At 45.4% G+C, this 19,103-nt stretch overlaps 2 protein-coding genes across 4 annotated transcripts; both read left to right on the top strand.

Annotated features, from left to right (window-relative positions):
• Positions 1–1,114: 1,114 nt before the first annotated feature.
• synpo2a (synaptopodin 2a) lies at positions 1,115–12,050 on the top strand. 2 transcript variants are annotated; one of them, XM_088294709.1, is made up of 5 exons: positions 1,115–1,254; positions 4,316–4,467; positions 5,494–5,963; positions 6,783–9,421; positions 11,066–12,050. In XM_088294709.1, the coding sequence occupies exons 1-5, from the start codon at positions 1,147–1,149 to the stop codon at positions 11,534–11,536; spliced, it is 3,840 nt and encodes a 1,279-aa protein (XP_088150835.1). In that variant the 5' UTR covers positions 1,115–1,146; the 3' UTR covers positions 11,537–12,050. The 2 variants fall into 2 exon arrangements, with proteins under 2 accessions (XP_088150835.1, XP_088150836.1); XM_088294710.1 differs by having other exon boundaries at positions 6,783–10,042.
• A 208-nt stretch (positions 12,051–12,258) lies between these two features.
• On the top strand, positions 12,259–19,068 carry myoz2a (myozenin 2a). 2 transcript variants are annotated; one of them, XM_088294712.1, is made up of 5 exons: positions 12,259–13,074; positions 14,715–14,881; positions 15,973–16,105; positions 18,224–18,407; positions 18,479–19,068. In XM_088294712.1, the coding sequence occupies exons 2-5, from the start codon at positions 14,723–14,725 to the stop codon at positions 18,690–18,692; spliced, it is 690 nt and encodes a 229-aa protein (XP_088150838.1). In that variant the 5' UTR covers positions 12,259–13,074; positions 14,715–14,722; the 3' UTR covers positions 18,693–19,068. The 2 variants fall into 2 exon arrangements, with proteins under 2 accessions (XP_088150838.1, XP_088150837.1); XM_088294711.1 differs by lacking the exon at positions 12,259–13,074 and adding an exon at positions 13,107–13,477.
• The last annotated feature ends 35 nt before the right edge of the window (positions 19,069–19,103 follow it).

Here is a 19,103-nt window from a genome sequence, read left to right as displayed (position 1 = left end):
TCCTCCCGCCGAATCCCGTGGCGACTCCTCCTGCTTGTGCTATCCCCCGATGGCCGCTCCTTCCCGGAGTCATCTCGTCTCGCTCCCTCCTTGATGCTATCACCCTTTGTCCTGAAACATTCCACTCGTGCACGCTCTTGCAACCCCCATTCTGTTGCGCTCCACCAGTCACACTCTCAGCATTTTACAATATCACATTTTCATACATTGGATGCACCAACATCTAATGAACTATGTTAAGCTCAAACTCTTATATTCCTTTAATAGTCAAAAGTATGAAATCCTTTAAGTGTAACTGAAGTTTAGACCATGCTAATGACCAGACACTCAGAGGAATGCAGGAAGATTAGATCACAGCTGCACCACAGGAGGTGTGAACGAGACCCCTCTGAAACAATGGACTTCCATGCCAGGATCACAAAAGTGGCTCCGAGCAGTCCAACCTTTGTTCAGTTTTAAATTGACTGCCATTTACATTATCCTTTATTCTTGAATACGATCTGAAGACATCTGCAGGCATTTTCCTTGGAAAACATTTCTCGAAAACTGCCCACAATTACCACACTACAGCAGCATTGGCCCAATGGTAACTTAAGCAGTGTGTTTTGTTCTGAGATGATGTACTCAAGATTTATAACTAATATGGTGCAATATTTGCAAAGTATCCAAATTCTTTTTAAAGTAAATTAAACTGAGTTAACTGAGTTAAAACAATTTAGATAAAATCCCAGAGTTAACGCTTTAATCTTGACAGCCCTAATATATATATATATCCATACATATATATATATGCCAGGATGGCCGAGTGGTCTAAGGCGCCGCGTTCAGGACCCAGTCTCCCCAGGAGGCCTGGGTTCGAATCTCGAATTTCCCCATTGTGGGACTAATAAAGGGCAAATTATTATTATTATTATTATTATTATTATATATATATATATATATTCCTCATAAGCACACAGCCTTTTTTCAACCTCCTGTGAGTGACGATGCCAAGATGACGTCACCAAGCGGGCCGGGCTCAACTCAGATGATGGAGTAGACTGTAGAGGATGGAGGGAGTGGAGCTAGTGGGAGTGTTGTTCTAAAAACCTGCTTCCCTGCTCAATAGTTCTGTGGTCCGGATGACGAGCTGTATGTGCACACAGCATGGGAACTGGGGATTACATCTGCATCACTTTGCAAGGTGACGGGCCTTGGGGGTTCACCCTGGAAGAAGGACTGGGGGACACCGACGCGCCTTTGCTGGTTTCTCAGGTAACTTTGCTTTCCGCGTCAACATATTATGCAAAGTGTAACTCAATGTAGCGGGAGAGTGGCTTTTTGGGCCATGTTTTGGGTGCCTGAGATTCCTCAGCACCCCCTTATATGGTCAAGGCAGAGATCGGGAGAGTGTGCGATGATGTGTTGTCACTACCAAAGACTTCAAACCAAAGCGGTCGTCTAGAGAGCGAAAGGTATGCCTGTTATGCCGGAATGCCCGGGCAAAATAAAAAATGACATTCGAGTGTGCATCCTTAAGTTTTAACTCGTGCGCCATGCTCAAACTATGGAATTGATTTGTATCAAAACGTAAAAACAACTCAGCAACTTCCACTCCACATTCCTGACTATTACCTCCTTTGCAACGCTTTCAACTCACATTCTGACATTGCACGCACACACACACAAACAGCATTACAACTTTGGGGCTTGATGGAGCCACTGTGAACTCCTCTGTCCTTATAAGGGAACTTGTGTTTTCCCTTCTTCTGACCTGTGTACAAAATTGATGAGGTCACTTTAGTTTTAAAGCAACAGAGACTGAGTTAAAAAAAAAAAAAAAAAAAAGCCAAGTAAATGGGGAATGAGGCAGGCGAATGTCGTTTATCACACAAATAATATGACTAATAGTGCACCATGTCAACTTTATTAAGCACCAAGGCAATCAGCAAATTAGCATTTATGACTTCTAGCAAATAAAGTGTAGACAGAGTGGTGGGAATGGGCTTTGAAAACCAACGCTGTGCTGGGAAACATTGTGCTGCAATGCACAAGTTTAATTGTTTAAAGCTGCGATGGTCGGGAAGTGCCAGGAGCTAGAACGAATTCAAAGTGGGTTTCTGGGTACACTTTAGGCTCTACTGTTTGGAGAGAGGGCAAACAATAAACGTTTCCCCTCCTTTTTTGGAGGTAAGTCTCAATGGAAGGCACACGGGATGCCTTGTAGGGCCTGGATGCACACAGGGGGATTTTATCAGCTCCATAAAGTTGCCCATAAAAAACATTTCTTGCATACAAGGTAGGGTTGTCTAATTTTACGAGTTGCTCTTACGGGCTGTGTTATGGTCGATGCGGCAGCGCAAACAGTTGGTACCGTACTAAATTGTCCGGAATTTATTTGACCTGTTGAACTCAAGGTCTCGTCTTAATGTTGCCGTGGTGCAAGGATGCCCTCTGGTGGCCACGACGTGTTACTGCAAGTACAGCTTGGCTTGGCTCAAGAGCGGAAATAACTCTCGGCTGCTTTTAGCTTTCAAAATAAAGGTTGCCGAGACCAGTTAAACTTAGGTCGTCTTTTAAATAATAAAATAAGTATGGTTTTAAATTAAAATGTATACAAGGTTTTAAGTTACAGCAATTAATACGTTTATGGACGTGATAAATTAGCTTGTGTTAACTTGACGTCTGTTAAAATAACCTTGGTCTTTTAATTGCAGGCTGTTATGTTAACTTGCTAGATTTTATATATTTTTATATTTTAATTAGAGGGATTCATCTGAACCACATATACGTCTATACACTTGTGTGTTTTTTTTAAAAACATTTAGTGACCACTTGCACTGCCCTTAAATGGTGGCATTCTGAGCTCTGAAATTTGTGACAGTGCAAGTAAAAATTTCCTCTACTCATGCGCACATGCATGAGTTATTTTTTTCATTATTATTGTTGATTATTCTTTCCTACACTGCTTTCAAACATCTGCAAACTTTTGTCTTTTATCATAAATATAAAGAAAATGAGTGACATTTACTTTGCTTCATGAGTTGCAGTGTGCTCCTACATTTTCTACTACTTTGCAATTTCTTGACCAACATTGTTGCATATAAGTTCTTTCCCTTTATTTTTAAATTAAATATTCTGTTGGCAAATTCCAAATCTTAAACTAGTTAAAAAAAAAAACAATCCAATAATGAACCACTTTTTTGTTACAATGTAGGTAGTAATTATACTGTTGTGTTTTAAAGAGCTACAAATCTCACTTTCTTCAAATTTTCTTTGATCACTAAATAAGAAAAAAAATATAGACGGCGGTTGTACCCTACCAAACTTCTAAACGACATAAAGTCTTCATCAGTGATTGCATTTAAAACAATATCAAGAGTAATTCTTGGGGTGTTAAAAATGAGCCATTTGAAATAAATAACAGACCAACCAAACTAATGTTATTCAGAAACAATGGGTTAAATAGCGATTTTGGTCTGTTTATATAATGTCTTGCTAATTCCATCATATTGAGGTGAGACATAAATCAGCAACCACAAAATAAACATCCGTTTGATACGTTTCACGAGCAGAAATGTAATCTTCAGCGGTTAACGTGGCTAGCTAGCTAACGTAAGCTCATTTCTCTTTCAAACATTCTTTATTGAGCAAAACTAGCATATATTATCCCATAAAACAGAATTACAAAATGAGCAAACAGCACGAACATCAAATGTAAGCGACTATTATCTAAAGTCTACATTTGAGGATGCACTTTGGCGGAATAACGCGATTTACGAGTGACTAACGTGACAAGCTAACGTTAGCTAATATTTTTTTATTGTGTGCTGTTGCCGATACTCTTGAATAACATAACTCCGGCTGTAAATCCATATTCTTCAAAAACTAATTTAAACAGCCACAACAATCATCCGCATTTTATTCTATTTTGATGTGACTTTGTTATTTTACTTTGTATTATTAGTTCCTAGAAGCCAGATTAGATGCTGGACATATAACCAAGCCCGATATTTTTTAATTCACTGCACTTTCCTGTCCGAGTCATTGCTTACAGCCGCCTCCAGCCTTCTGAGATTTATGTCCCACTTCCGCTTATTTAAGTTGTCTTATTAATGAGCCGTTTTATGAGCTGTGGGAAGCAATTACAAGGGAGCAAAAACACCCTTCACTGCGATAACTGCCCTTTCAATTCGATCACATTCGGACTTTATTTTATTATTATTTTTTTTTAAGTAGCTGACCCACATCTTCTTTTCTAGAAGTAGAAATTGAGACTCATAGAGAATTACATTCGATGGTGATGGTCACGTGACTTGCTCATCGTCGTTTGCAGGTGGAGGAAGGCGGCTGTGCTGCACAGGCGGGTGTACGAGAAGGGGATGAAGTGGTGTCCGTGAACGGAGAGCCGTGTGCCGGGGTGACCCTTCGGCTGGCCCGCGCGCTCGTCGACGCGTCGGGAGGCTGCCTTCGACTGCTCATCAAGAGGTAAGAGGGGACGTCACTTTGCTTGCTTTTTGTCAGACACCCTAAATAATTGTTTTTAATAGCTGCTATGCTTCACTGTAAAAACTGGTATGGAAGATTAAAAAAAAAAATCTAGAAAAAAACTATGAAATGCGGAAGACATTACCAAATTAAATCAAAGTTATGTGATAATAAAATAGGGAAATATTGACTTTGAATATTTTTTAAAAAAAAGTAAACATATGTTGCTCGTCCTCAAAACCACCGCCCGTGTCTTAAAGGTAAGAAAAAATATCTTGCATTCTAATACATCCACCAGGGCAGGCGTGGGCAAACTACGGCCCGGGGGCCACATGCGGCCCATTAAACCTTTTAATTCGGCCCGCCAAACTTGACAAAAATTCAATGAATAAACCTTGTTAATGTTTTATTTTCTAAATACGGTGATTTTTCAAAGACATATATATTGTTGTAATGCTTTTGTTCACTTTCATTAAATTCTTTCCGATGAGGTGAGGTGACCAAAACATTCCATCCATCTGCTCCATCCCCCTCTGTCAAATTTTAGAACCCATTGTGGCTGGCCAAGCAAAAAGTGGGTGACAAATTTAAAAAAAAAAAGGGCTCGATTAAGCAAGGCCGGAGGCGGAACGGCAATTTTTATGAATAAAGCCGAAAGATGGAGGCTGGAATGGTGCCTGCCGGAGGGCGGGGGACTGACTGTCAAAAAAGGGTCAAGTGCCCAGCTCTGCACCTTTCACAACAGCTGCAGCCAACAAAGCGTTTAACAAAGAACATAACATCAAATACAAAAAAAATGCAATAATCACGGTAATCCCGCAGATTATTTTGCTCAATTTGTTGATTATGTTGAAAATGTATTTCTTGCATATATCATGCATGTTAGGTTCATTGAAGACTTCCGTTGTCCATGTGTAGCTCCAGTTTACCCGCAACCCTAATGAGGACAATTGCTCTCAAAAATTAATGTATGGAATGAAATTTGTTCCGTGCCATTTAATAGCAGCATCTCATCTCCTCCTCCAGATCGAGAGGCAATAACGAACGTTTAAAGCTGAGGGAGCTCGACATATCCGAGTCCCAGGACGGGTTTTCTGATGGAGATCTGCACAGGGACCCTGGAGCTCCACCCTCGCAGCCCCTTTCCCAGCAGACCTTGGACAACATGAGTTGTACCTCTCTGGGAAGCGCACACGGAGCGGAGGGAGCGCATACCACCCTACAGGAAGCAGCTCCATCCTCCGCCCGAACGCCGCTCAGCCAGCACGGAGTGGTGCAAGGGAAGGAGCCGGCAGCATCGGCATCACCAGGGAGGGGCGGGGTGGGAGGCCCCGGGGTGAGCGCCGGATCCCGAGGCGTGGGAGGAGGGCCCTCTGAGCTTCCCGGCTCGTTTAGTGTCGCTTTCCAAATCCCCTCAGATGAGGGAACGCCCAGCGAGGAGCAGGATTCCGACTCCGATCCGGAAAAACCCAACAAGCACCGAGCGAGGCACGCCAGTGAGTACACTTATTGGGATTTTTGATTCTTGAAAGGGTTTTACGTGTGTGCGCGCGTCTGTGTGTGTGTTAAAGGTTATTTGACAACATCATACGGACATTCCAGAGCATGATGTCCAGTGTTCCCGAAAATAGCATGTCACCCCAGTGCAGCTGGTGGATGGCGATCGTTCCAAATATGAATCCAGTCCAGTAGTCACCAAATAAAATAGCTATATTAAATCAGAGCCGTGAAAAGAGAGTTACCTAGACTTTTTTTTGGGGGGGGGGCCATAAATACCCCCGCAACCCGTTGACGATGCCTGCAGAAGTGCAGCCCTTTTTTGACAGACACCAGCATGTGCGCCCCCCGAAGCTGTTACCCGATCCTCCTCTCCGACTGGGTGCTTTAACTGTGCTAAAAGAGCGAGTCGGACCCTCACTCGCGCTGCCCCCCTCACCGCCTTCAGGTTGGTCTTGGAGGAAATTCAAGCAAGTACTCGTCCTCTTATTGTTGAATTGTTTCAAGACGCGAAATGTGGAAATTGTCGACTTGGGTGACTTGAATCGGCGTGAATTTGCAATTGTTTTATGGGAATGGTGATTTAATGCGATGTGTTCTCCGCGGCTTAGACACGGGTCATGGACTTATAATTGCTTTGCGGCTTTATGACTTACAAATGAGGGCAAGAACTTCGCTTGAGATGGAGCGATAGTGTTCGTGTGCCGGCCGATTGCGCAAAACAAACTAATCCATGAACGATGTTGTGCTGTTTTTTTTTTGTTTTGTTTTTTTATTGTTGACCAGAAAACCCCGTCAATCGTTGTGTTTCTCTGCAGGGCTCAGGCGCAGCGAGAGTCTCTCCGAGAAGCAGGTGAAGGAGGCCAAGTCCAAATGCAAGCGGATCGCCCTTCTCCTTAGCGCCGCGCAGCCCAACCCCAACAACAAGGGCCTGTTGATGTTCAAGAAACACCGTCAGAGAGCTAAAAAGTACACCTTAGTGAGCTACGGCACCGGGGAGGACAAACGAGACGACAGCAGCGAAGAGGACGAAGAGGACCCTCAGGGCGGAGTCCACGTTGTTGAGTTCACGCTCGCCGATCGAGACCGCTCCGATTTAGAGAAGCATTTCCTCACGAATGCCCGCGGTGGCAAAAGCGTACTGACGATCTGTTTGGATAAAAGCCTCCTTGACGTCGATCAGAAGCAAACTCAGATGGAGTGTTTGCCCGAAACCAAGGGCAAAGGTGCCCTTATGTTTGCCCAAAGGCGCCAGCGCATGGACGAGATTGCGGCCGAGCATGAAGAACTGCGGCGCCGAGGGATGGCAGTGGAAGGGGCACAGAAAGTGGAACCCGCTTACTCGCAGTCCACCGCGGAGGACCACGCGTACATGGATGTGAACTTGCACCAGCAGTACCAGCAATACCAGCAGTATCAACAACAACAACTTTACCAACAGTATCAGCAGCAGCCGTTCGAGCAACAGCAAACATATCACCAACCGCCACAGCAAAGCCACGAAGCGCAAAGCTCTTTTGGCAATCGCACTGCAAAGCCCTTTGTGGTCCAGAACATGGCAGCGACACCTTATTCTCCGTCAATAACGGGGAGTACGCAATATTCTACAGGCCAGGGAGAGCAGATCGCCTCCCGTGACGAGCGCATTTCCACGCCTGCGATCAGGTCGGGCCTTCTGGATTCAAAGAGGAAACCCGTCGCCAAGCCCATGTTCACGTTTAAAGAGACGCCAAAAATGTCCCCTAATCCCGAGCTGCTGAACCTCCTCAACATGAGTCATAAGAAGATGGGTTTCGAGTCGGGACCCGAGGAAGACTACCTCAGCCTCGGTGCTGAGGCTTGTAATTTCCTCCAGTCCTCACGGTCGAAACACAAGACTCCTCCGCCGGTGGCCCCAAAGCCTGTGATCGATCCCAGCTCTGCCCCCTGGTCGCCACAGATGGAAGTAGCCAACCAGGACATGCCTCCGCATGCTGAAAATAGTGTACCCACACCTGCTGTAGCCCCCACTGCTGAGACCACCCCTTCGAGTGACCAAGAGCCAACCTCTAATGTGCCTGCCCCTGGGCCAACTCCGCCTCAAGCCCAACTGGAAATCCCTGACAATGCCTCCGCAGAGCAACAACAAACATGGCCTCCCTCAGAGCCAGAAACCCAACAACAGCAAGTCGCCGTGCAAGACGGAAACGGTTATGTCAGCTCGTCTCCACAGCCTGACACCAATGCCGGAAGACTTTGGGATTCGGCACAAGCAGCCCAGCAGCAATCTACGATTTCCTGTTACACACAAGTGCATCCCCGGGAGCCTCCTCAGAGTCAGTCCGCGCTACAGCCTCAGTGGGCGACACCTCAATCCTCTCACAGTCAGTCTCAGCCGCCTGGCAATACCTGGACGCCGCAAATTCAGGCCTCCTGGAATCAAGCAGAGCAAGCACAGCCACATGCTCAAACATCCTGGTGTCAACCCCAAGATCCACCACAGTCTCAAACACAACCAAGCTGGACGCACACTCCGGAGCCGCCAGTGCAGCAAATGCAGCCGACCTGGGGTCGACCGCAAGAACCGATGCTGCTGCCGCCGCAGTCGCAGGCTTCCTGGGCCCAGGCCCCGCAAGTGGACTCTCAACCGACATGGGCGTTAGCCAAATCCCAAGCACAAGCTCCTTGGATTCAACAAGAATCCCAGCCACAAGCGGCATGGGGTCACTCAGCTCAGCAACCAGCCTGGCCACAGACCCAAGCACCGGATCAACATTGGGCTCCAGCTCAGCCTCAAGCAACAGCGCCAATGAATACCTGGCCGCCGTCACAACCGTCTTGGACCCAAACAGCTCAAGCACAACCACAGACGCAGCCTCCAGACGGCTTGAATCAATGGGCGGCGGTTCCCGCCCAGCCTCAGCTACAGCCATCTTGGGCCCAGCAGCCTCCAGAACAGGTCCAACGTCCTACTAATTCCTGGGGGGCCGAGCAAGGTCCGGCTCAGCATCAGCAGTCCTGGGACCAGTCTGTTCATCCACAACCGCAGCCAACCTGGCAACAAGCGCCTTTGAAGAAAGCGCCACAGCCGCTGATAAATGCGTGGCCGCCAGGTCAGCCTCAAAACCGGACCTGGGCACCTCCGTCCCAGCAAACGCCCGTGGCTAACCCTCCACCTTTGCCCAAGCCTTGGAACGCCCAACAAAGCCGTGGCCCACAGCGAGTGAACACCTTGACCTCTGGTCAGAAAGTTTCATCCCCCGTCATCAACCCCTTGGCCACCGTCTTGAACCCATCGTCCTCCAGTTCCGCATGCGAGATGCCGGCCGTCCGAGGGAAAGGAGCCGACATGTTTGCTAAGCGGCAGTCTCGCATGGAGAAGTACGTGGTGGACTCGGAGACCGTGCAGGCCCATATGGCGAGTCGATCCACGTCGCCAACTGCTTCTTTACCAAACGAGTGGAAGTACACCCCCAACGTACGTGCGCCGCCCTCACGGGGTTTCAATCCCATCCAGTCCCCCTCTTACCCGCCAGCCGCGTCAAAGCAGCCCCCGTCTAGCGGCTCTGTATCCAAAGCCAAGAAAAAAGGCAAACAAGGACCTCCGCCGAAACCGCTCGATGTAGTTGACGTCATGAAGCATCAACCTTACCAACTCAGTTCCTCGCTCTTTACCTACGGGCCTGCAGCAGAACCCGCGAAGGATCCTGCTCCTAATCTTAGCCCATCATCCCAAAAGCAGCAAACGTATGAGCAAATCGCCCCAGATCAGTCAGATGGAACATTTAGCGCGCCGTACGGCCAGCAGGCCTTCGAGGGCAACTACCAGCCAACTTCTAACGCTTATACCCCCTCTGATCCTTACCAGCAACCTTCAGGTGGTCCTTATTGGCAACCATTTAACCAACAAACCCCTCAATTGCCCACCCCCCAGTATCCCTCTCCACAAGTCTCCTACCAAGCAACCGGTAGCCCTCTTTACCCTCCTGCTAACGTAACGCAGAGTTTCCCCGTAGCTTCGCCGCCTGGCTCCACAACCAGCGGCAACACGGGCGCGGCGCCAAAACCCAAATTTATTGCCAAAAAAAGCTCCGCTCAGGTGTGGAAGCCCACGCTCGCTGAGAGAGAGTAATTCTGTACATTTTATGTTTAATGGAAGAATTTCTATTTCGAGAGTTTAAACTCCATAAAGTGTTGGTCGATTGAACTCATTCGCTGCCGTTGACGAGTATAGAAGCCAAAAAAAAGTATGTTCATTTTGTCTGGGCTAGTAGTGAAGGAGTTAAGAATGTAGGTGAGTTGAAGGAATATTAAATGAGGGAATAAATCCACCAGGAAGTAGATCGGTTGAAAAATGGACAGTGACGTCAAGTGGTGTCATGAATCTCAGGTTGCAATAGTTCAAATCAAAGCTCAAAAGGTGAAAAATCAAATCTGAGTCTTGAGTCTATTGGCCCTGCGGAACCGCGGTCAAGTTGATTTATTTTAGGCTTTTTTTTGGGGGGGAGGGGGGTTCAGCTGTTGCGTCATGCTGGCGGTTATATTTAAACTAAGGTGCACGAATAGCCGGCTTGAATTTCAAATTAAGCCACGATGACCCCGATTCATATTTAATCTACAGAATATATCCAAACAATGCTGTTACATAAATAGATAAATGATGTTCTTATGTTAATTTTGCTCCTCATGTCATGTTTTATGTTTTCTTCACCCCCCCCCTTTTGTTCCCTTTGTGTTTTTCCTTCTCGACACAGTGCACTTTCTGTACCATTCAATGCAGTGCCATTAAAAAAAACAACTCTTATCCTCCTTTGACTTTCTTTTCTTTATTTCCGTTCTGCATGGCTTCTGGGTTTTCTTCTGTCCTCTTGTGTTAAAAATCAAACTCCGATTCATCTCATAAACTCTGGAATCTGAGGTTGAACAACACAAACTAGATTCTCAAGCAGAAACACGATTGGACACATACATTTTAGTGGTCCAACATTTATAATTTGGCATTTCCTTTTTTTCCCCCATCACTTGCACCTCCGTTTTTTTGCCACAAGGGAGCAGCATTGTGTGTCACAAAATAAGTGCAATAAATATATCTGGGTCTCCCCCCCTCCTCCTCCCCCCACAGGTCACAGGCAGGAGCTACTCTCTGTCCCCTCCAGGTAGAGCGCCCCCCACAGGCCGTCAGTCGCCTTGTTACTTCGCTCGGTCTTCCTGGCTGGAAAAGACCCCCAAAGCGCTCACGCCGTGGGAGGCGGCGTCACGCCATCCTTTGGGGCTGGTGGATGAAGCCTTTGTCTTCCAGGACGTCCAGCAGAACCTGGCCTCCAGCGTCCGCCTGGCCGCCCAGCGGAAGTTTGGCCCCGAGCCGCCTGCCCAGTGGACGGCCAGGGCGTCACCGCAGAAGGCGGGCGGAACATGGGGCTGGGGTCCCGGTCGGGGGGGTGTCGCCGGCACCGGTGAGCGTGTTGGGTACGGGTCCCTGCCCAGACAGTGGCAGCCTCATCGGTTTGCGAGCCACTTGGGGCCCCCGTTTGAGGGGAAAAGGCCCCCAGTGGGACTGCAGAAGTCCCCATATAGCACCAATTGGCAGCAGTAAGATCGAGGCAAAGACTCCAGAAACGTTGCATGCCGTAATTGTATTAACATCACATAGATACTTTGAAGTAATTGATTTTGTGACTATGGCGAGCATTAGTTTCATCTTATTTGTTTTTTGTGCGTGTCCCCCTTTTTGTCACTTTTGCCTTCATTTCAGTTCATTTTTTTTTGCAGTGGTAGTAGTTCCTAGAGAGAGCATGCTGATCGCACCCGTACTTTTTCGTTTACTTGCGCTTTAAAGCAGACTTTCCCAACCATTTTGCCACACAGCAGCATATGATTTAATTTAACTTGAATTGTTGTGAAAATTAAATATAGCTAAAATTATGTACGGCAAAAAAAATAATCTTTGATGTTTTTATCGATGTATCGTGACATGCAAAATAATGAAATGCTCGTCCACTAGATGGCGGAAGGTACAATTAAGTCTATGTGTCACCTTCTGCTCATATGTTAAATTTGAAAAAAAAAAAAAACACGATTACACATTATCGCGATATTGTAATTACAAAACGAAAATTTTAACAATCACAGCTTTTACCATTTTAGCACAATACATATTGAATATTTGTGCCATGTTAAGTTGAAAACTCCAATAAAATAAATGTTGCTTTAGTGATCAAAAACCTGCAGCTCAATAACAATATAAGCGCTTAAATTCTTTCCATAAAAATAAATAAATAACTGAAATAGATGCAGTCGGGGGTGGCACAGTGGGCAACTGTTAAGCACGTCCGCCTCACAGTTCTGACGTGCAGCGTTCGATTGCGGCTGCGGCCTTCCTGTGTGGACTTTGGATGTTCTCCGCGTGGCTGCGTGGGTTTTCTCCGGGTATTCCGGTTTCCTCCCAGATTCCAAAAACCTGCATGGTATTTTAATGGGACGCTTTAAAATTGCCTTAGGTGGAAGTGCGAGGGGTTGTTCGTCTTAGTGTGCCCGGCGATTGGCTGGCAACTAATTTAGGGTGTCGCCCTCCTACTACCCGAAGACACCCGGGGATAGGCTCCAGCACCCCCGCGACCCTCGTGAGGAGAAGCGGATAGATGCAGTCGGTACCAAGCCTGTAAGTTAATTTCACCAATCAGCCATACTTAGATTATGGAAAAAGTTCAATTTCAACGCTGTGTTCTAATAATAAAAAAAAAAAAAAAAGACAATCCAGCAATCCCATTTATTTTTGTTGGTGTTCCGTGAGATTTTCCTAAAATAAAAAAAGGAATGGTTGGGAACCTCTGCTTTATGGGACCAAAAACTGTCTCGCATGACCCAAGCAACCCGACTGATTTTCAATGAGCAGTGTGAAGCCCGCCCTGCTGACCAACAGACCGTCCGGCGCTAAATTTAGGCAGGACCCTTTCGCTTGCGAGTGACATCGCGATGACAACAAACTGACACCCACCCACTCATTCAGTCGCTCGGTTAAGATCGAGCCGCAGAACCCCGACCCGTCCCCGTGGAGTGCTCGTGTCCTTTCGGCGGAGACTGTCCACCTTTTTCGTCCACTTCCAGAGAATCCGGGAGGATCCTTCAGGGCGGGTAAGAAGTCACCTCAATGAATGTTTCATTTTCATGTCATTCCCACCACGTGCCTTCTTTTGCCAAAATCAACGAACAAAAGCGTTGGGATATGTTGTGTCTTTTGCGAAATATGCCGATGAAAGAGTTCTTGGCGCACGCTTGGCGAATCTCCTCACGCATCGATCGGTGGGCCCGTGCTTGCGGTTGAACGGCCCGAGGTTATTTAAAGAGATGTGCTAATTTTGCCCGTTTCTTTGCCCTGTTAAGTCATCTTGATGTCATGCATCGGGTTTGTCCAGGTCATGCTAATGTGTCCTCCCTAATTGCCAGGGGCAGCCAATGTCGCTTTTCTCCACCATGACGACTGGAGAGAGGAAAGCTCAGGCCGCAGCAATCTGCGGGGAGTTTCAAGGACCGGAAGGTAGAGAGACGTTTCAGCGGGGTGGTCAGGGTGACAAAATCGACGTGTAGAAATGGAACTGAGAAGTCATTGTTTACACAGGCAGAGAAATTAAATGTAAGGAATTAAATCGCAAATACATTTTCTGAGCTTAACTCATTCACTGCCATTGACGGATATAGAAGCCCAAAAATAAATGAAGACAAAAGCATTTTATTTGCCGTTGCTTTCCTTATAATCTACTACAATCTCACGGGGGAGATTTGCATTTTTTAGTTCTTTTTTTTTTTTTTTTTTTACTAGGTATGTCCCTGCTTTTATTATAAATGTGTTGAGCAACTTTCTGTACATATGTGTATTTTATTTCCCGGAACCATGACTGTGGATCAGGGGTGGGCAAACTTTTTGATTGGCGGGCCTCAATGGGTTCTAAAATTTGACAGAGGACCAGGAGCAGATGGATGGCGTGTTTTGGTCACCTCACCTCATCAGAGAAAAAAAAAACATTTAATGTTCAATGAAAGTGAACAAAATCATTACAACAATATATATGTCTTTGATAAAACTCCGTATTTAGAAAATAAAACATTGACAAGGTTTATTCATTTCATTTTTTTTAATCAAATTTGGCGGGCCGGATTAAAACGTTTCACGGGCCGCATGTGGCCCCCGGGCCGCAGTTTGAGAAACAATGACTTCTCTGCCATGTTGTTTGCTCGGCACGGTTTGAAACGAATGATTTGGATTGACACTACCAATAAGAGTCAAATGTTCATTTTTTTTAAAAAGCGCTTTGTTTCCAAAACTGCATTCAGATCAATTCTGTTTAATTAATTAATTAATTAATGATTTTTTTGAGGGTGTCAGAAGTGGGATTTCTGAGTCATTCATTGAAGTTTCGACATGCGCCGACGTGTGTCAATGTGACAATTATCCTCAAGTGGTTCAAAACAAGGCGACCGAAGACCCAACTCGCCCTTGTAAGCTGAAAAAATGTAACTCGTAGCTTCATGGTTGGACGTCAATGTTCACAAAGTATTAAGTTTATCAAGCAGACGATGGCTATAAATAAGTAAATGAATACTTTTACGGCCCGGTGCCGTTGTCGTTGTGGTCTCCAACACGTTAGTTAATACGAGGCGAGTTCATGATATGCTGTCTGGCAAGAGGAGGTCCTGAATGCCACCGACAGCTGAGAGCCGGTCCGCTATGCTCGGATCGCGCCAACCCGCTCTCGTTTTTTTTTTTTTGTGCGCAGACGTGGAGATGGACTTGGGCAAGAAGGTGAGCGTGCCTCAAGACATCATGTTGGAGGAGTTGTCCATGGCGTCCAATCGGGGCTCCAAGCTCTTCAAGAGGCGGCAGAAACGCTCGGAGAAGTACACGTTTGAAAACGTCCGCGATGATGTCGACTCGCATCTCGACGTAGGAATGGGTTATGGACATCATGTTTGTGCGTGGAAATGAGCCTTTTAGCTAACCTCGCTAACCCAATTCCAAACCCCTCGATTTATTTATTTTTTTAAAAAGACTCCCAAAAACGAGACCTAAAACAAATCTATTTTTAACAGACACAATTTTGGCTGACGTATCCCGCCGCTAACGTCTTGCTAACACATAAAGGGAACCGGCATAAATAGTTTAAAAAATTGCATCTGCTTTACAGCGTTCTAACCTTATAAAGCAAGGGAATAATTACACAAATGGTGAAGCGACACATGTCGACAGATAATAGAAGAATACTCACAGGCATATATTCTTTATCCTTCCTTGCAACTTGGAGAACTGGGGTGATAAAACACCTCCATGTACAGTTTATGTCGGTGCTATACTGCCCCCAGGTGACCAAAGCGCGCACTCCGCAATGTCCATCGAAATGAAACCAAAAAAAAAATGTGGCCGAAAGCTTTTGTCATAACATTATATGAAATATAAGAAAGTACTGTTTTCCCGATTGAAAACCCGTTTAAAATATTTCATTTCTATGTGAAGAGATGATTTTTAGACGTGAATGCTTTGCGTTTCCAGCGTCACCACTGAACAAATACAACTCGTTTCGTGTTGAAAACATCATTTTGTTAAAGTCGGTATGCCTCCCAAGCTCATTGAAGCAGGGTTTTCATTCTCTTGGACTCTTGACGAACCGCTGGTAATATTACGTAACATCGAGCCCTCTAGTGGCCCTCAAGCATCCTGCATGCCTTACACATTATTTTCGAGGAATTTTCTACTTTTAATGAGCGTTCCTTATTTATTTTGTGTGTGTCCATTTTGGCTTGGATTTCATGTGGAAGGAAGTCCCCCCCCCCCACCCCCCCTCCCTACCTCCCCCTCCACTGCAGTATCTTTGAAGTGAGAAGGACTCGCATATTTCGGCTTTGTTTATCGCTCGAGGGCAAATGGAGGGATTTAGTTTCAAGTTGTCAACATTCCCTCAGGAAGTTCTGGAGTCAATCATCATAACTATCCTTGACGGGGATGACCGAGGAGAATGATTTGTTTTGATGTCTTTCTAGAACACGACAGACTCGCGAGCCGATAACAGGAATTCCACAGAGGAGCGCGGCTCTGCTGAGAAGGATTCGGGTGTGGACCGGGCCTGCACACCAGAAACGGCAACGGTACCAGATCCGGACAGCATCGCCCCTGGTAGGCCATGGCGCTCTGACGCAAATGCGGTGCTAGTTTGCTCTTTTGGGAGAACCGTGAACATTTCGTCATGGATTTCTAAGGCCAATTTGTTTTGCCAACGGGAAATTTGGGGAAATCCTATGAGTGGAGTCATAAAAAAGTTTTAAGAATGGCTTCATAATTGCCATTTTGGGATCATTTTTAGCTGTTTGCGGGGTCTTTTAAAGTTCACTGTACTCGTCCTTGAGATTTTTTTTAAATGCTACTAAATTTAAACATGGATGAAGTCGCCTTGTCAAATTGTTGACTCGTCTGTGCAGATTTATTTCATCTTCCCCTTTCTAATGCAGAAGACTCAAACATTTAATTGCTCCGCATGTCACTAGACACCATTGCCATAGATCAGTGCTTCTCAATTATTTTCTGTTCCGCCCCCCCCTAGCAAGAAGAAAACAATTCGCCCCCCCATCACACACTCTCCACCGCAACTTTAATAATAGCATTTTTGTTGCAAAACAAACCGACACCGTAGAGTTAATACTCGCTGCGCACAATGGGTAAGGAGAGCGCCACTGCCAACTAGTGGAGTGGAGGTGCAATTACACTTTATGGTCGTACTGCGGAAAAAAAAGCATGTTCCCAAGGGTAACACGCCCCACTCAGCATCGCACAGAAAAAATGAATAAATAAATAAATAAATAAAATATACAATATAAATAAATAAATAAATAATTGCATGTGGTGTGCAAATTTTCTCAAAATTGAGCCCCTGGAGCTCGTCTCATAACAACATTCAATTTGGATGGCAAAAAAAAAAAAAAAAAGTGGTCACACCCAAAAAGATTTTTAAAACTGAGCATGACCGAACAAAACTGAACCCAGTATAGAAGATCTAAAGAACTTGAACTTGTCAGGCCTACAGTGGACTTGACTGGCTAAATCTCTTCTGGGTTTGTTTTGCCCCAAGATCCACGCACACTTAATTCATCTGAACTCTCAGGGTCTCCTCTCGTTGATACCGCAATCAGCTTGGACTGTCTTGGACCGTACGCTGAACATTTCCTGTTTGATAACACCCCCCCACTCCCCACTCCGCCCCCAGGTCTGTTTGGTCTGTGCTGCTTCCCCCCCAGAGGGCAAAACATAAACTCCGGAAGGAGGAGGATTGTTCATTGTGAGCGCTTCGGACGCGACACGAAGTCCCCCCCCCACCCCAACCCCCACGTTATGTAAGCCCCTCCTCCTCCCTCGCAAGTGAAGCACTGGCTTTGAAGGATAGTTCTTGGGATCTTGCCTCTCTCTTTCCCTCGCTTTCCAACACTTGGCACACATGGCAAGGCAACGTTACATAGCGCAGTTCATACACAAAGTGCCTCACAAAGAACTCACATACTTCAAAGAGCAACATTTATAAAGCAAAGTGAAGAAATAGAAGAGATGCTTTGAAAGATCTTAATCGCAGGTATGGGAAAAGAGCAAAGTTTTTAACCTGGATTTAAAAGTATTTGCAATTGGGGAGGATTTCACCTTTCAATTGCATGCAGCATAACAGCTAAATGCTGCTTCATCATGTTTGCTTCAAACTCCGGGTTCCGCTACTTTTCTCGAGTCTACAGATCTCAGATGCCATGGAACGAATTACTTTGGCTTAGAAATAAATCAAATCATGAAGTTCCAAATACACCAAAATTTAATATTTTTCATTTACAATATTTAAAAATTATGTCTAAAAATATAATTTCTCAGTAATTTTAAAAATTATTTTTTTTCTTTTTAATATGGAAATAATAAATATATTGTTGAATAAAAATCTTTCTGAAGGCGTCTTAAAAGGGAGGATACAAATCAAGTTAAAAAGTTTATACAGAATTTGAAATGGAGTAAGAAGAAGATTTTTTTTTTTTTAATGCTACTCCTTTTTGTACTTCATTATGACATCTCTCGTGACTTTAAAAGAATAAAAAAAATCCAAAACAAACCCAACCACATAATTATAATAATTATAGTTTGAATATATATTTATAATGAAGCCTCCAGTGCCTAAGGGCAAAAAAAATCAAATTGTCGCTCAATCAACTTCTACTTTGTGCTGCGCAACCCCTCACCCCCCCCACCACCGCCCACCCCCCCTTCCAGGTTACGGGGGTCCGTTGAAAGACGTCCCACCAGAGAAGTTCAACAGCACGGCCATCCCCAAGTCCTACCACTCGCCGTGGGACCGAGCTCTTGTCCGGGAACCGGTTCTGATTGACACGCTGGTCGCCTGCTTGTCTGAACCGGAACCACCAGTGGACCTGCCAGGCTACAAAAGTTTCAACAGGTGAGAACGATGACGACTCAGACAGAATGGGAACAAGCGCCCCCCCGTCGCTGACACGCTGTCGTCTCCAGAGTGGCCATCCCGTTCGGCGGCCTCGCAGAGTCGCCCGGCCGTGCTGCCGTCCAGGACGTGGACGCGGAGCTCGCCTTGCCCGACTTCCCCGAGATCAGAGGTCGCCCGTCCTTCAACAGGGCCGCTCAGGGGTGGCATTCGATGGGTGTTTCGGTTCCGTTATTCGCCGTGTCCCCCGATGCGACGCTCGCCCCCGAGTCAGATGACTTGTGAACTCGTTCACAGAACGACGATTAATTTCATTTTGCGCATTTTTATACTAATTAATTGACAATTTCATCATACGAATCATCTTTTTAAAAAAAAGTCTTTGAATAATTATGATTGACTAAATATTGACGGCATTTTTTTTTTTAATTTTAGTTTTGATTTTTAATTTATTCAATACGATATCTTGGCGCGATATTGTTATTTTAATGAACAATAATGACGCGACATTTTTATTTACAGAATGACACTTTCCAAAAAATATCTGGTTTTGTGATATTTGAGAATTACTCAATTACGTGATGCTTGAGTCAGCATGAGTTAAAAACAACAGTCACAAATCGGCTTACGGAGATTTTAAATGTATAATAGTGTGCTGAAATTTTCCTTTTGCTCAATAAAATTGTCTCAAATTCA

Source organism: Idiotropiscis lumnitzeri, chromosome 4 (genome assembly GCF_059441095.1).
Source record: "Idiotropiscis lumnitzeri isolate Australia: NSW breed Sydney's pygmy pipehorse chromosome 4, RoL_Ilum_1.0, whole genome shotgun sequence".
Lineage (NCBI taxonomy): Eukaryota > Metazoa > Chordata > Actinopteri > Syngnathiformes > Syngnathidae > Idiotropiscis > Idiotropiscis lumnitzeri.
This window is presented reverse-complemented; position numbering and strand designations above follow the sequence as displayed.

Coding starts and splice junctions, on each gene's coding strand:
- myoz2a (XM_088294711.1), top strand. CDS start 13,396: ATGTCGCTTTTCTCCACCATGACGACTGGAGAGAGGAAAGCTCAGGCC. Junction 14,882..15,972: donor ATGTCGACTCGCATCTCGAC/GTAGGAATGGGT, acceptor ATGTCTTTCTAG/AACACGACAGACTCGCGAGC. Junction 18,408..18,478: donor GGCTACAAAAGTTTCAACAG/GTGAGAACGATG, acceptor TGTCGTCTCCAG/AGTGGCCATCCCGTTCGGCG.
- synpo2a (XM_088294710.1), top strand. CDS start 1,147: ATGGGAACTGGGGATTACATCTGCATCACTTTGCAAGGTGACGGGCCT. Junction 5,964..6,782: donor GCACCGAGCGAGGCACGCCA/GTGAGTACACTT, acceptor GTTTCTCTGCAG/GGCTCAGGCGCAGCGAGAGT. Junction 10,043..11,065: donor CCAAAAAAAGCTCCGCTCAG/GTGTGGAAGCCC, acceptor CTCCCCCCACAG/GTCACAGGCAGGAGCTACTC.